Raw genomic sequence first — 14,950 nt, forward strand, 5'->3', positions numbered from 1 at the left:
CCTCCCTGCATACTATTTTGTATGGTCCGCCATTTAGTGCTGTTAACTTGTTCATTTCACCTTCGTAGCGGACCATGACAAGGTCCCCTTCCTGGAAGTTTACATACTTCTGTTGGTATCTTCGATCGTATGCTGCTCGCATCTTCTCTTGATACTGTGCAACATTGCTCTCTAGTTGTGGCCTAATGGCTTCTTCTAGATTTTGCAGTCGCTCTTCCCAAGATACTGTTGTACTGGGTGCGGTCACTGGCTCATTGTAGTCCGTGAGTTGATTTTGTCTGCGACCAAAGTACACATTAAAGCGCGGAGACTTGTGTCTTCTGGATGTACGCACATTATGGCCTATCTGTACGAATGGAAGTCGTGAACACCAGTTACCTGGGTTCTGTTCAACGAATTTCCGTAACAGTGGCATGAGGTCTCTATGTGATCGTTCGTTCGCGCCTAAGACTTTAGGTTGATACGGCCGAGAGACTAGGTGCTGCATTGGCGCTTGTTCAACAACTTTTGAAAGTATGTTGTTAACATATTCAGCGCCTTGGTCCGTTTGGATGATTTGTGGAAATCCATGTTCACACATAATTGGTACCAGTGTGCGTGCTATAGTAGCCGCGGATTTGTCTATCATTGGACGTAAAGTGATGTATGATGAGTATATGTCAAAGTATACTAACACGTATGTGTGTCCTCTATTGGAATCCAATAGTGACCTTATGGTATCCACTTGGACTCTGTCGCTAGGATATGCGGCTGTAACTGATTGTAAGAGGTGAAATCCCTTCTTGTGTATTTTATTTTTGAGACGTGGTATACATCCGTCAATGAACTTGTGTAAATGTTGTTGGATATCAGCCCAATCATGTCCATCTGTTTGCAACTTGTGTAATGTTTCCTCAGGAGTGTAATGTCCCAAGTTGTGGTATTGCTCAATGATGTTGACACGTGTCTCATATTCTGTTGCCTGTTGTGAATCTCCAAAGTGAACTGGTTCCGACGCTGCAACGTGTATAGCAAGTTGTTCCCGCGTTGAGTCGAAGTATGGAGACTTATCTCCTATCTTTGCGACTAATGTGACACCCCACGGGGTCTTGCCGCAAGCCTTCTTGCCCACTTTAAGGAACGTGTTGTTAGTGTTTTCCGCTAGCATCGGGTCTTCTTCTAGTAAAGACAAGAACTTTGGCAACCACGAGGCATTGGGGTAGTATGGTACACATATCGTGATGCTGGTTGCCTCTTCAATGACTTTGTCAAGGACATCAGGTATGAGTTCCCACGGTGGATTCGCCCATGCGTTAACTTCTTGCGCCCATTTTTGTTTTAGCGCATTCTGTTCTTTGGTGTAGTATTTATCTGTGTGTGCATTGTGTGCCGATGCAAACAGATCTACTGTGAACTTCCGATTCAGTATATAGCCGAGATGGATATGGGCATGTTCGTTTCCAAAGTGGTGTACTCTTGGCTATTACGTGTTGCCTCATTCGCCTGTTGTAATACTTTTGACTCTGTGGTACTAAAAGTATCTTCATGTAGACGTGACGACATATCTGCCATCTGGTTGTCCTTGCTTGGGACATGTATGATGGAGAAGTGGTGGTGGAACGTTTTTGCTATCCACTTGGCTAGCATTGGGTGTATCGTCTGTTGACTGTTCATTTGCGTGAGAGCTTTGTGACCTGTCCACAGTGTTATGTCCCCCCCTTTGATGTATTCGGACAAATGTTCCAGGCTATATACCAGTGCTAGTAGCTCTTTGGTATTTGTGCCATAGCGTTGTTGTGCTGGATTCAAGTCTTTTGAGAAGTAGAGAATGTCTCTTCTGACTCCATCAATGACTTGGAATAAACACCCTCCTATACCATTGTCACTAGCATCATTCATAATCTGAAACGGTACCCCATCAACAGGGTATGCTAGCATCGCTGAACAGGTGATGGCTTATTTGAGTTCTTCCCACTTCTTGATTAGTTTCGGTGTCCATAACATGGAATGTTCTGGTTCATTCTTCCTTTCATTAGGTTCCGAAAGTGTTTCGTTGTGTGGGTAAAGTTGGGGACATGGTCTCGCATGTAATTTGCTAGTCCAACTACTTTGTGCAGATCTCTTTTTGTTCTGAGTAGTGGCCAGTCCATCATTCTTTTCTGTTTCTCAGGGTCTGCTTTGAGGCCCTGTGTGGTGACTTTCACCCCAAGAATGTTGACCACTTTGACCGCGAGGGCACACTTGTTGTGATTGAGTCGGAAGTTCGCGCTATTTAGTCGTTTGATTACTTCACGAACTGTTTTGCGGTGTTCTTCTTCTGTGAGACTTGCAATGACTATGTCATCTACATACACTTGCACTCCTTTGATATCTATGAGCAGATTTGCCACGACTTTTGGAATTGTGCTGTGAGTGAGTGTAGTCCAAACGGCGCAGACTTGAATGAGTATTGCGCTCCTCTCCACGAGAATGTGAAGAAGTGTTGGCTTGCTTCGTCTACTAGGAAGTGGCGAAATCCACCTATGAGATCGAGCTTTGAAAAGAACTGTGCCCCTTGTAGGTTGTGTAACACTTCCTTTATTTTTGATAACACAAACTTGTCTTGTTCATATTGGTAATTGATCTCACGCAAGTCTAGACAAGTCCTGACTTTTTTTTTGAGTAGACCTGTTTGGTCATGTTCACCTGTTGATAACAACGGTAGGTTCACCGTTGTTGGCTTGTCGCGTTTGTATATGTGGCCATCGTGAAGCCATCGTTGCACATTCGCATCCGTTTGTGGAATGTATTTGTGCGGAACAAAGTTGACTTTAGCGTGCCTCATTTGTCTGACGTTGATTTCATTTGCAGGTACTGTGACTATAGAGCCTGGTAGGTTGCAGTGAACGTCAGGAGGTATATTCGCGTTGGTGTCCAGGAGGTCTGTAAGTGACTTTCTGAAACCTTCTTGTTCATCCCTGGGTCCTCTGCATGTGGTGTGAGGAGCGATTCCCATTTTGCATCTGTTGGTATAAGTGGATTGATCAAACCCGCTATATATATACCTATGTATGGTAGAATGTCCATACCTAGAAGTATTGGCGGTTTCTTTTCTGGCAAGTCCAGTACCTCAAAACACTGAGAAGTCTTTCTGCCTCTATAGTTAATGTCACAAACTTCTGTTGATCCAGTGCGTTGTATTCGTGCATCAGTTTGTGCTGGTTGTATGTAACCCGGTTGCGCTCTAACAGAACGATATAGTTCTGATACTACACTTTTGTCCATGCATGAGCGTTGTGCACCCGAGTCTACTAGTGCATTGTATGTATTGCCATTAATTAGTATGTCAATGTATAAACGTTGGTCTCGTTGTGCGGGAAGTAAAGATAAAGGTTGATAATTTATATCATTTGCATTTATTAACAACGGTTCTTCATCTGTAAATACAATGAGTCTGTCAGCCAGGTCAATCATGTTTGCCTCCGCCCACCAGTGTTTTCAGTGCTCATCACCTTCAGTGATGTCTTCCACCTTGCCAGATGTGATGGACAGTCTTGCTATCTGCACATCTTTCTCGGCTTGTTGCACAGCCTTCTTAGCTTGATTTGCTTTCTTCTCGGGACATTCGCTGTACCGATATGGGGAAGGCATTTCACGACAGTAGGGGCATGCACGCTCTTCACGTGCTCCTTTCTTTTTCTGAGTCTGACCCTCCGTGTTTGTGCTGGTTGTGCGTACCATTGTCTGTCTTATGACGTTTGTTAGCGTTCATAGAGTTATTCTCTACCTGCGTGTTCGCCTGCGTATTGTTGCGTTTATTTGCATTATTTGCACCTCGCGCCTGATCCCTCAACATACGCTCAGCTTGTGTTACTGACGCTATTCGTATGTGTGTCTCAGTCATAGTATGAAGCTTGGCATGCTCGATGTCAGACAAGTGTCCTTCACTTCCATCAGGTTGCTTGTCTCCTTTGATTAGGATGTCCACTACTGATTGTAGTCCATAGTACTTCAGTTCTAGGTACCTTTGTACTTTGAGGATTTGTAAGTGTATGGGTTCCTTGTCTGAGTTGCGATGACGCTCCTCTAATAATGCCATTATCTTGTGCACACGCTCCGTACGCACTTCAATATTCATCTTCTTATTCTGCATGTCATTGATAAATTCTCCAATAGATAGTCTACTGGGTGCGATCTGAGACGATCAATAATTTTATTGAACTGCTCAGGATCAGTGAAGTGCCTGGTTGTTTGTGTCTCAGAGTCGCTTATGTTATTGAGAACTGCTTTGGTTTTCTCCGTTGCATCAGTGGAATCTAATAGTCTTCTCACTAGTGCTGGATACTGACACAATGGCTTTGACGTAGCTAAGAATAGGTCACTATATTGTGTAGTGAACTCTACGATATCCTCACAATTTTCCAATTTAAAGAAACTATCCTTAGGCATTTTGGGAAACTCTGAAGTTTTGAGTAATTTCTTAAGAAGTGGTTCATTTATCTGGTCGCCTAATCGAGAGCGCATGAGCTCTAGCTCACTAATGTATAGACTGATTTGGATAAGTTTGTCTTCCTTATCATCACCGCAATCGTTGATCGCTTGATCATATCGTCGCCTGAGCTCCGCATCCACTAGTGACATACGACGCTCTGGCTGTTGATCATGTATGCCTACCCTCATCTTATGTAGAGTTGGTATGGGCACCTGTGCAGTTTGTTCCAATTTGGATACAAGCCGACTCACCAAGACATGATTGCCTTGACAGATACTCTTGTCTATTTCTAGACCCATTGCTGAGGCTGCGATGGGTACCCCTGCCGGTGTGGGCTGACCCGAGCTCCTGCCAGGGCTTGCCTCCCCCCTTGGACTGGCTCCCACGTCACCCGCGCCTTCACTACCCTCCCCTCCATCGTATACGCTTGTTCTGGTTGCTGTTGGCATTTTCAGAAGTCTGTGCGGATGTGTGGGTGGTAGTGGATTATTAATGAAGACTAGGAATATCTTGTGCGAAAGCGCGCGTTCATATAAAATAAATATAATTTGTTTTTGTTTTACTTACTGTTATAGTGTTGTTGCTTTGCTGTACGTCTGCTGGAAGTGTTTACCGTGCTGTATGGCCCGGTAGCTTGTTGCTTTGTTCCCTTCAATGTCTGGGCCTCCTGTTCGAAGTCCCTTAATGTCTTATGCTCAGATAGTGCTCAGTTTTGTCTTTGCTGTAACTGTGTTGTGCACTGGTAATGTGAATCAATTCGTACTGTCACTGTGCTTTTGAGTGTTGTTGTACTCTGCGTCTTCGATTGACTTGATTCTGTTTGAATCAGTGGTCTGATTTCGTTATAATGTGACTTGTGTGTATTATCTTCTTGATATGTCCTCATTTTGTGTGGCATGGCCCATAGCACTTGTTTGCCGTTCCATTACACGTCATGAGGTTATGTTCTATCACTTTATTGAGCTGATCGTTCGTGATTTCTATTTGTGTGTTTTCATGTGTTGTGTACTTCTTTAGTCCAGCTAATTGCCTTCCAAGTACTAGTCATAGACTTCTTTTCTAAGGTGCGTTGTCTGTGTCTGGTGTTATGCTATTGATATTTGTTGCGTAATCCTAAGTTCATTTTGTTGTGAGAGTTTATGTTGTGTGATGTGTGAGGTGATTTCTTTGTTTCGATGTCCCTTATTTATTTATTGAATGTGGATTGCACCCTGAATAATTCTTGAGTCAACTAATAAAAGTATTTCCTTCACTTTAAGTTTGTGTGCTTTGTTATTTAAGTAGTTTGTCTACAGTAGCATTTCTTACTGCTCGAATTATTCGTCATGATATTTGCATGTCCATAGCTGATTTCTTCAAAACAGTGTCTACAATTATTGTTTGTGTGTATACCTGGTGTACTGTTCGTTATGGTTGACTCCCAATATGTAACGTTCTAATATCTCACTCGTAGCTGTGTGTATTAGTTGTGTAGTTCTTTTCGACCTTGTGATCGAATTTTTTATGTTCGTGTCAGTGTAAGTCATGTAAATCTTATGAATTCTGATTGAAATCATCTGATTCTAAGTATTATTCTTGGTCACCTTGTGATAGCTTCATTCTAGATGCTAGTTATACTCTGTTCACCGAGTTGACTTCTTTATCTTGCACTTCCATTGGCTCTTTGCTTCCCTAGATTTTGCTTTTTAAGTATTTTGGATACTTGATCCGGATCTAATTTGCTTTAGCGTGTGTTCGTGTATTATTCGAGTCTTGTCTTTTAGAATAGCGTAGCACTAGTTGTGTCTATTTTTGAATGTTGCCTTGTGTTTGCACTTTGCTGGTAGACTTGTTGTAATTACCCTAAAGGTCTCGTGCTACGTGCTCTATTGATTTCACGTTGTGTACATCTGATTCTGATATGTGTATGTGATCGCGTCTGTCTTTCTTAGGCTTAGCACGTTATGTACTATAGCTTGTACGTTATAGACTGTAACTTGTATTGTTCTGTGCATGTAAGTTGCTAGCTGATTTGTGACTTGCAATGTGCTGGTGTGATTGTGTTGTTATGTGCATGCAATGATCTCACGGTGTCACGTGCATAAAGTTACTGTTGGTTGTATACGAGAACTGAGTGATGCGGTAGTGTCCTTTTTGTGATTGTGACATCCGGTTGTTTTCTTGTTCGAAAATCTGGGGGAAATCTCAACCTTGATGAACTAATCACCGTGACAGCTTTCTCCTTTTTTCACTGTTTTAGCCTCCTTACATATCACTTCCTTACTGAGACACGTTACTTATTCTCGCATAACTTTCACAACCCTCACTTGGACACTGCCTGTTTGTGCACACAATACTTTCGCTGGTGTAACGTGGTACTTACTTTGGCATATGTTACCCTTGCAAACTCAATATGGTTACCTGGTTGTTTCTTATTCTTTTCTTATCGAATAATGGAAGTAGCTTCTTTCTGAGTCTGCTCGTGCCGCCCACGCTGCTGCTAGCCTCTGGTTGTTGAGAGTCCATCTATCCTCTTTTTGTTTTGTTTTGCGGTTCGAGTTCTTTGAAGCCTCTCTGCTGGGTCTTTCTTCGTCGTTATCGGTATCCCTTGTGGGATAATTTTTAATAAAGTTAAAGCCACGCAGTATGCTGCTTCACTCCTGTTCCCTTCTTGGTTGTAGAGTGTAAATTGTTAGACTAATCTAAGTAAGGATATTGTAAAAAGTGTAGAGTATGGAGAGTAGCTGAAAGGTACGAGACATTAGAATACAATAGACCTCTACTCAAGTACGAATATCTCAGCTAGGAAAAGTCCCTAGTCTGATAGAACCGAACTGAGTCTTTATTTGTGTTTTCACTAGACTCAGGGGTTACTTGAGTGTTTCTCTCACACGCGGGAGTCCGGTATATCTTACCGGTTCTACCGCTAATATTTCTGATGACTCTAATATCAGAAATATTCCAATCCTAATTCCAAAACTCAGTATTTGATTTTTCTGGGTTTTGGGATTTGGATTGGCTTTTTGATAATCTGGTTTCTAGATGCTACAAGATGACCAGCAGCTCCGTCTGTAGCATGGATAATTTCACAACCGACGTTCATACCGTTGGAGATGTTGTAACCGCCAGCACATAATGTAAAAAAAATACTGACAAAAATACATAAACAACCCCCTGTAGTAAATTCACAAAGTGAATGACTGGAACTAGGCAACCTAGTAATATGTTGGTTGGTTTGTTTAGTCATACATTCACCTAATTTATTAGAAAACTAGAAAGTGTCGCGAGTACTTAGATCTCAGTCCGCAAGATCCTCTCCTGGGTGGATTTCTCTGAACCTTTCACGCTGAGATCACCACGTCACTCTTGGTGCTCTGAACCTTTCGCGCTGGGCAATAATGCTGGCCTAGTATCATTTGATTGGCTTCCATCACAAAATTTAGATTCGAACTCGCGACCTTTTCGGTTTGTAGTAAAATAGGGGAACGACTGAACTAACCAACCTAGGAATCAACCAACCTAGTACTCAGTTGGTTGGGTCAGTCATTCACCTAATTTACTACAACTCTTCAAGCCTTCTTTTTTTGGGCGATGGTTGTATCATCTGCCCTGTACCAGCTAATCCACTTTTTTTTTGGTTTTGTATTCATCATTTTTGTACAGTATGTACAACAAATATTGTAAAATAAAACATGTCTCCGACATGCACGACACATGTAGTTAACGTACACATAGCTTAAACCAGCCTGAACACAACATGAGTATTGCCGCCGTGAGCAAACCGTCTGCGTCACCACTAGCACCCAAACTGCCGCCAGCCGAGGTAACTCTACAATTTTAATCTAGTGTTTTTTTGGTGTTGTCCGTCGTGTGCGTTAAATATCCCTGAGTTGCAATGCCAATGGCGACTGTACGACGTACTTGAAAATTTTATATACAAGCTTGCCACCCACCTTAGTACCATGTATGATATTCTTGAGAATCTTTGATTGTGTCCTAGCAATTACAAGACATTTATGCGTTCGAAATATGTCGTCCTAAAAATCCAAATTAAATATGTGTTGATTCTATACAGTATTAGCTAGTGGTATTGCCCTTTGTCATCCGCATATGTTTAACCCGTATGTATAATGTACACTAATTCTGTACAGCTATGGTTGGCTCAGCCCCGGACGGCAAAATAGTATAAAGTTGTGTTGTACCGTTCGTATAATTGTTAAGTTCGAAATTTTTAGATTTCACTACGGCTGACGAAATAAGAATATTTCTTGATTTTAATTAGTAGCCAAATTAGCATAATAATGTCCTTGGCCTCTTGCATATGTGCATCAGCATCCCTGAATTGCTACTCCGCTTGTTATCCCCTTCATATGTTGTATGGCCTTATTGCTACGACGAAATCATCACTGTGGTCAATACTTACAATACAATATACAGTTCGGTACCAAGTATGGTACATATACACGAACTGACACCTGTCAGAGTGATACAATATTATGATAATTGGGACTTCATAAATAGATCACGCTCCTGTACACTTACGTGTGAGCTCATATGATGTACAATAAGTAAATAATTCTTTGGAGAGAGTAAAATAAACATATACTAAATATGATTGTAAATGGTTTAACAGGTTATGGGCCATATTGGCCTATGTTGTATATCCTACTAGTATCTTTCTTTACTGTATCACTACATACTCCGAATGCCGCTACCATGCATCCGACACCAGTACCAAATTCACGAGTTTCCATACAGTATTCCACGACCATTTCTTCCGTCGAAATCTTGAGCCTTCCTACTGAACACTCCTTCGCCACTGCTCGCGACTTTTGTGACACCAATTGGCCTGATAGTACGGCTTACCCTACCCTTGAGGATGCAACACTCACCTTCTTAGCATTCATGCGATGCTACCTGAGTTTAACTCAATGCCCGTGACGTTCTTGTTGGTACTGTCCAACTCATAGCTCACTTTGTTGTCTCCCGTACAACCACAAAGCATCTTAAAACTCAGCGATCAACATCACGATGATGCCACTCGCTACAAAAACAAGGCTGCTGATATGGAATTCGACCTCACCTCAATCAGCTATGCGATCTTCATGCCGTTGAGTCAGTTGAAAAACCATCGGCTGCTGTCGATACAGTAATGCTAGGCTCCGTAGGTTCTGAACACTTTTAACGTTTCACCGCCTGTGGGTCTTCCAAGTAACGGTTGTGATGAACAGGAAAGTGTTTGCGATGTGCAATTGTATCAATAGGGATATTCGCCGCATCCTGACAATTCCCCTGCAACTCTTTTAGTGATCGAGAGCGACGGTGACGTTGCAACTTAGCACGAAATAAGTTCGTTGCCACATGACCCTGGTTCATCTGTTGCTGCGGAGACTTCATCACTCTGCGGAAAGCATCAAAAGAACGTTTTGCCGACAACGATAAATTCCGAGGAGTGTCCATGTCCAAGTGCGAATCCGCAGGTTCCAAAAAAAAATCTACCAGTTCTTCGACAACCGATCTCTACGCGTAACATGAACATTATCGTACGGAGCCACTTGAGGTACGGGCTTCGTACCGCTAATCCTGCATTTCACCGGGCTAATTTGCCTCAATGTTGATAGCCCCATTGTCAAGTAACTGGTCGGTTGGTGTCGACCCTGCCTGCGTTGGGTATTAAGGAGCCCAATGTTGTTGCACTGTTGGTGCGGCCTGAGTCTCAGAAAAATGATCATCCACTGTCGCCTGGACCGTGTCCTGGGGCGTAGACGTGTCAATATCCGCCCGTGACAATTCACTGAGTTGGCGGGGTTGCTCTTGAATGAGATGAATATTTTCCTTGGCCTCCTGCACATGCATCATCGTATTCAAGTGTCCTACTTGATCAGATATCCATTCTGGGGATTGTCTAAGCCTACCCAGGGTTTGGATTGAGTATTGGGCCTCCGAAAGCAAACAGGTCAATTCCAAATTGATTTCTACCTTCTTATCGTATTCGGGTGCAGGTTTCTTGGCACGTGCTGTGTCCATCTTATCGCATAGCACGGTTAAACGGCGAAGAGCTCCAACCAACCGTTCCAGCAGCCGGTCACGGGCTTGCTTACCTACCGTAGGCAATGGTCTAGTCTTGGGTCCCGTCATCGTTGTAAAAAAAAAGTAAACTAAGTTGCTTCTTAGTTGATTAATCATTTAAAGTACGTAGTATAATAAATACAGTAGTTCGGTCGCTTAAAAATGTAGTCAAAACCGAGTTGCGCTTAGTCAAGAGTGTTAAGTCTGAAATAAGTGAACCCAGTCAGAAGTACCGTTATGAACGGCGCGCCTGCTGTATTTATTAATCACGTTCCTATGTGGGACGAGATTTTTTCTAACAGCAGATTGTGAAAATCTCCGTATTTAAGATTATGGTCTCCTAGTTACTAAATATTGATGACGTCCGATGAGTCATCATTCTTCTCACTAAATTATATATTCCTGTAGCTACTAGGGATCAGATTATCAAAAAAGCCAATCCAAATCCCAAAACCCAGAAAAATCAAATACTGAGTTTGGAATTAGGATTGGAATATTTCTGATATTAGAGTCATCAGAAATATTAGCGGTAGAACCGGTAAGCTATACCGGGACTCCCGCGTGAGAGAGAAACACTCAAGTAAATCCTGAGTCTAGTGAAAATACAAATAAAGACTCAGTTCGGTTCTCTCAGACTAGGGACTTTTCGTAGCTGAGATAACCGTACTTGAGAAGGGTCTATTGTATACTGTTGTTTCGTACCTTTCAGCTACTCTCCATACTCTACATTTCACTATCTGGTCCGGTCCTTGGGTCCGGTCCTCAATTAAATCCTCTTAGGCCCGATCCTTTGGTTCGGTCCTAAATAAGTTCTCTTTGGTCCGGTCCTCTGGCCCGGTCCTAAATTCTTCTTGTCGATTCGGTCCTCTGGACTCTGGTCCGGTCCTATATCTCCGTCTACTGTACTTTGTCCACAGTAGCGAACGTGAATCCGTCATCCTCAAACGTCTGTCGTCTCGATGAGTGTCATGACAAACTTGCTGACATCAAAGCCCGTTACTGAACACCGCGCTCAAGTCCACGAGTGACACTGTGCAGCTTCAAGACGAAATCACATGGCTCACTGCCGAACTCAAAAACGCCTTTGATCATGTAGAAGTACTTCATTACGTCCGCCAGACCCCAATATCTATTGCCGAAAAAATATAGAATTACGCCTGAAAAGCCCGGATTATTCTATAGTGATTGTCCTAAGTACAAAGATGTCTACAAACGGCCCATTCTTGAGGACTATATCTATTTCGGGAACTGGGTTGTCCGGATGGAAATGAAACATTTTGGTGTTCTCATTCGCTTACACCTTCCTTGCAGTGATTCTACAGTCGGTGGCGGCCCTGACATGATTGCCGACGCTAAATGTCGCCTCATTCTCATAAATTATATTAGTGTGGCCTTAATCACTTTAATTTACAAATCTCGCATGTCAAAGGCACCTCACGCTTTTTTCCGCCACATATGCGTTTGGACCGCCCTCGATGTGAAACTCATGAACTTTACCGCAACCAAATCCCCTGATACTACCCATAGGCCCTCGAAGAGATCCGACAACACCTTCTCGACGTCGGTGAGGTCATTACTGATAAACATCTCGTTGGCGCTCTTTTATACAGTCATGGCAATGAATATCACCTCCTCTGTTCTGAGATTTTCGAACGCGACATCGACAATCTCACTATTGACGACATCTACGCGAAAGTGACGAGATTCACCGGTGACCACCATCTTGACACCCGTAGCAGTATCACAGGTCTCACCGCCATTGCCCAAGACACCGACACTGCCTCTCGCAAAGACGCCAACTCCCGTCGTTCCAAACCCTGTCCTCTTTGTTCCCAACTTAGTCACAGCATCGTCGGTTGTTCTACTTCTGTTTGTCGTCGATGCGGATCCAATGACCACCGCGGCAACTGCAACAAACCAGGCCACAATGCCATTGCCTGTCTCAGCCACTGACGTTACGGGGTCCACCGTGGCACCCACGCCGGCTCCGATATAACTATCCCTACACCCGCCGCACCAGCAATACCTTGCTCAGGCTTCGACGAAAATATATCTCACACAGCCAACCCCGACCCGAGCAAGGCCCACTGCCGCCTTCACACTACTGTGTATTGCGATGGACCCAAACACTCCCCGCTTAACTCCAGCTCACTCATTGACTCTGGTGCTATGATCCACATTCGCAATCACACCAACGGCGTCATTGACATTGAAACCGGCCACTTCACAGTTGAATTTCCTGATAAGTCACAAAATATACTCACTCAACGTGGCCATCTCCCCGGTCTTGGCCCCGTCCTCATTACGCCACAGGCAGCTCAAACCATTTTTTTCTGTTCATCTCCTACAACGTTATGGCTTCGACATATCCTTTCCTCCCCAAACGAACGAGTCCCACCCCACTGAGTATGTCATTCGCCACCCAAATGGGACTACAATTCGTATCACTGATTCATTGGTCTCTACAATATTACCGCCGTCGAGCCCACACCGCTCTTCGAATGACATAATATCACTGGTCACACACATCCGCGCCTACTACGCAAAACCCTCACATGCAATAATATCACAGAGGTCTACACTAAACGTAATGAAACAACTGACAACTGGAAATTACACTACTTCAAAAACATGTTGTCGCCCCGTTTGGCCCCGTTGTCATTGATCTCTACTCTTCTGCCAACAATGCCCAGGTCCCTTATTAATGTAGTCTCGAACCCCACGTATCCCTTCATGATGCCTACGCCCCTGGAAACAACCTCACGTTCACCTTTACGGTAATATACGTTTCACCAAAAAGAACTGGATTGCTACTCTTACTAAACTCGACCGCGAAGATGGCTGCGTCACCATTGTCTTTTCACTATCACCCAACAGCCAGTGTTACCATTATACCTTACGCTAGCTCCATTCCCACGTTGAAGTCATTCGCACCACGGCTGAGACATTTCTCCGTAACGGCACTGAGATCGTCAAAGAACCGCGCTGGCACTATATCGTTGTCGCCTGCCTTAGTTATGTCAAACACGCTGTTCCTCATACTGAGGTCCAACGTAGAAATCGATTGTTGAGTCTCAGATATTTGCCAAAATAGTATAAGAAACAAATGTATCATGGACCTCTGCCTTGTTTCTTCATCCGGTATTGAATCAGAGGAAAATTATGTCGCTACCCCATCAGTACGCAATGGCGATTCCAATAAATTCCAAGCAGTTGTTTAACAATCAAACAAAGGCTTTCTTGCTCACGTAGTAAATTCGTGCATAACTAACTAAATTCAATTAGCTTAGCCTGTAAAGAGCGTACTGTAATAAATACAGTAGTTCGGTCACTTACGAATCTGGTCAAAACCGAGTATACCCTAAAAACCCTAAAAAAACAAAGCAAACCCTAAACCCTAAAACCAGATGAGTGAGTTCCCTAACTGGCCAGCAGGCAAGTATGTCAGCATGACTGATTGTCGTGATACAATTGAGTTTGTATCTGTAGCAAAAGATTTGTTCGCACGCACAAACATGTCATTAGTACAGAACCTATCACTCGTACAAGAACTGCTCAGACAGACAGACGCAACAGAAGTCAGCTTTGGAAAGACGTCACTGATGTGAAAGACTATAATTTATTAATCATTGACAACTTGTGTCGCACTCCAGTAGACTATCTAATAGAGAACTGGCTCAACGACTTCTATGACACTCGCATGAATGCTGAAGTACGAGCAGCGCGATTGCGTCGCACAATCTCTGAGTTAGAGAAGCGTTACAAAGGCACTGGCAGAGAGTCGATCAATTGGCAATTCCTCAAGGCATTACGTCATCAAGTACTAGTCATGTACAGCCTGCAAGCGGAAACGGATAAACTGATCAAAGCTCAACCAAAACCGGATGGTAGTAGTGGACACTTGTCTGACATATCAGTGAAGGTGTTTCATGAACTCACTGAAGATATGATAAGACAGGCAACCATAATACAAGCTAATCGCAAGCGTGACTACAAGAGAGCCAAAAACACAACCATCCCTGACCAGAGAGTCACTCGTCCAAGAATGGATATACCTCCAGGGGGTCCACCCAGAGGGGGTGAACCACTTGGACAACAAGGAAGACAAGGCAGAGGTCGTCCCATAGGACAGGCTGCTGACACCCCAGCACCGCGAGGACCAAGATCTTGTCTACACCGCGGTATAAACCCTTTACCACATGCGTTCAGTAAGTGCCCCAATAAAGGCGAAAGCAACCGTCAAAGTCAGAAGCTCAAGCAGCACAGCAATCTCAACCCGGCCATATCGACCAGTTGGCCATTTGCAAGAGATGGATGAAGATCTATGAAAAGCTTGGTGGTCGGAGGCTAACATGATAAATAGGGTAGACATTTTTTTAGGGTTTTAAGCACAACCTGGCTACATGCAGCTAGCACAATCAGATGCAACAAATCATGGAGGCGGATGAGTCA

General features: G+C 43.5%; 3 protein-coding genes across 3 annotated transcripts; 1 reads left to right on the forward strand and 2 right to left on the reverse strand.

Moving 5' to 3' along the window:
- Positions 1-10,102: 10,102 nt before the first annotated feature.
- SARC_04541 (hypothetical protein) lies at positions 10,103-10,567 on the reverse strand (the record flags this gene model as incomplete). The annotated part of the gene is made up of 1 exon (XM_014301641.1): positions 10,103-10,567. One exon carries the CDS (start codon positions 10,565-10,567, stop codon positions 10,103-10,105), a length of 465 nt encoding a protein of 154 aa, XP_014157116.1.
- Positions 10,568-12,100: 1,533 nt separating this feature from the next.
- Positions 12,101-13,538, reverse strand: SARC_04543 (hypothetical protein; the record flags this gene model as incomplete). The annotated part of the gene is made up of 2 exons (XM_014301642.1): positions 12,101-12,500; positions 13,399-13,538. The coding sequence occupies 2 exons, from the start codon at positions 13,536-13,538 to the stop codon at positions 12,101-12,103; spliced, it is 540 nt and encodes a 179-aa protein (XP_014157117.1).
- A 367-nt stretch (positions 13,539-13,905) lies between these two features.
- On the forward strand, positions 13,906-14,816 carry SARC_04544 (hypothetical protein; the record flags this gene model as incomplete). Its single annotated transcript, XM_014301643.1, has 2 exons — positions 13,906-13,937; positions 13,988-14,816. The coding sequence occupies 2 exons, from the start codon at positions 13,906-13,908 to the stop codon at positions 14,814-14,816; spliced, it is 861 nt and encodes a 286-aa protein (XP_014157118.1).
- Between the last annotated feature and the right edge of the window lie 134 nt (positions 14,817-14,950).

Source organism: Sphaeroforma arctica, assembly GCF_001186125.1.
Source record: "Sphaeroforma arctica JP610 unplaced genomic scaffold supercont1.258, whole genome shotgun sequence".
Taxonomy (NCBI): domain Eukaryota; class Ichthyosporea; order Ichthyophonida; genus Sphaeroforma; species Sphaeroforma arctica.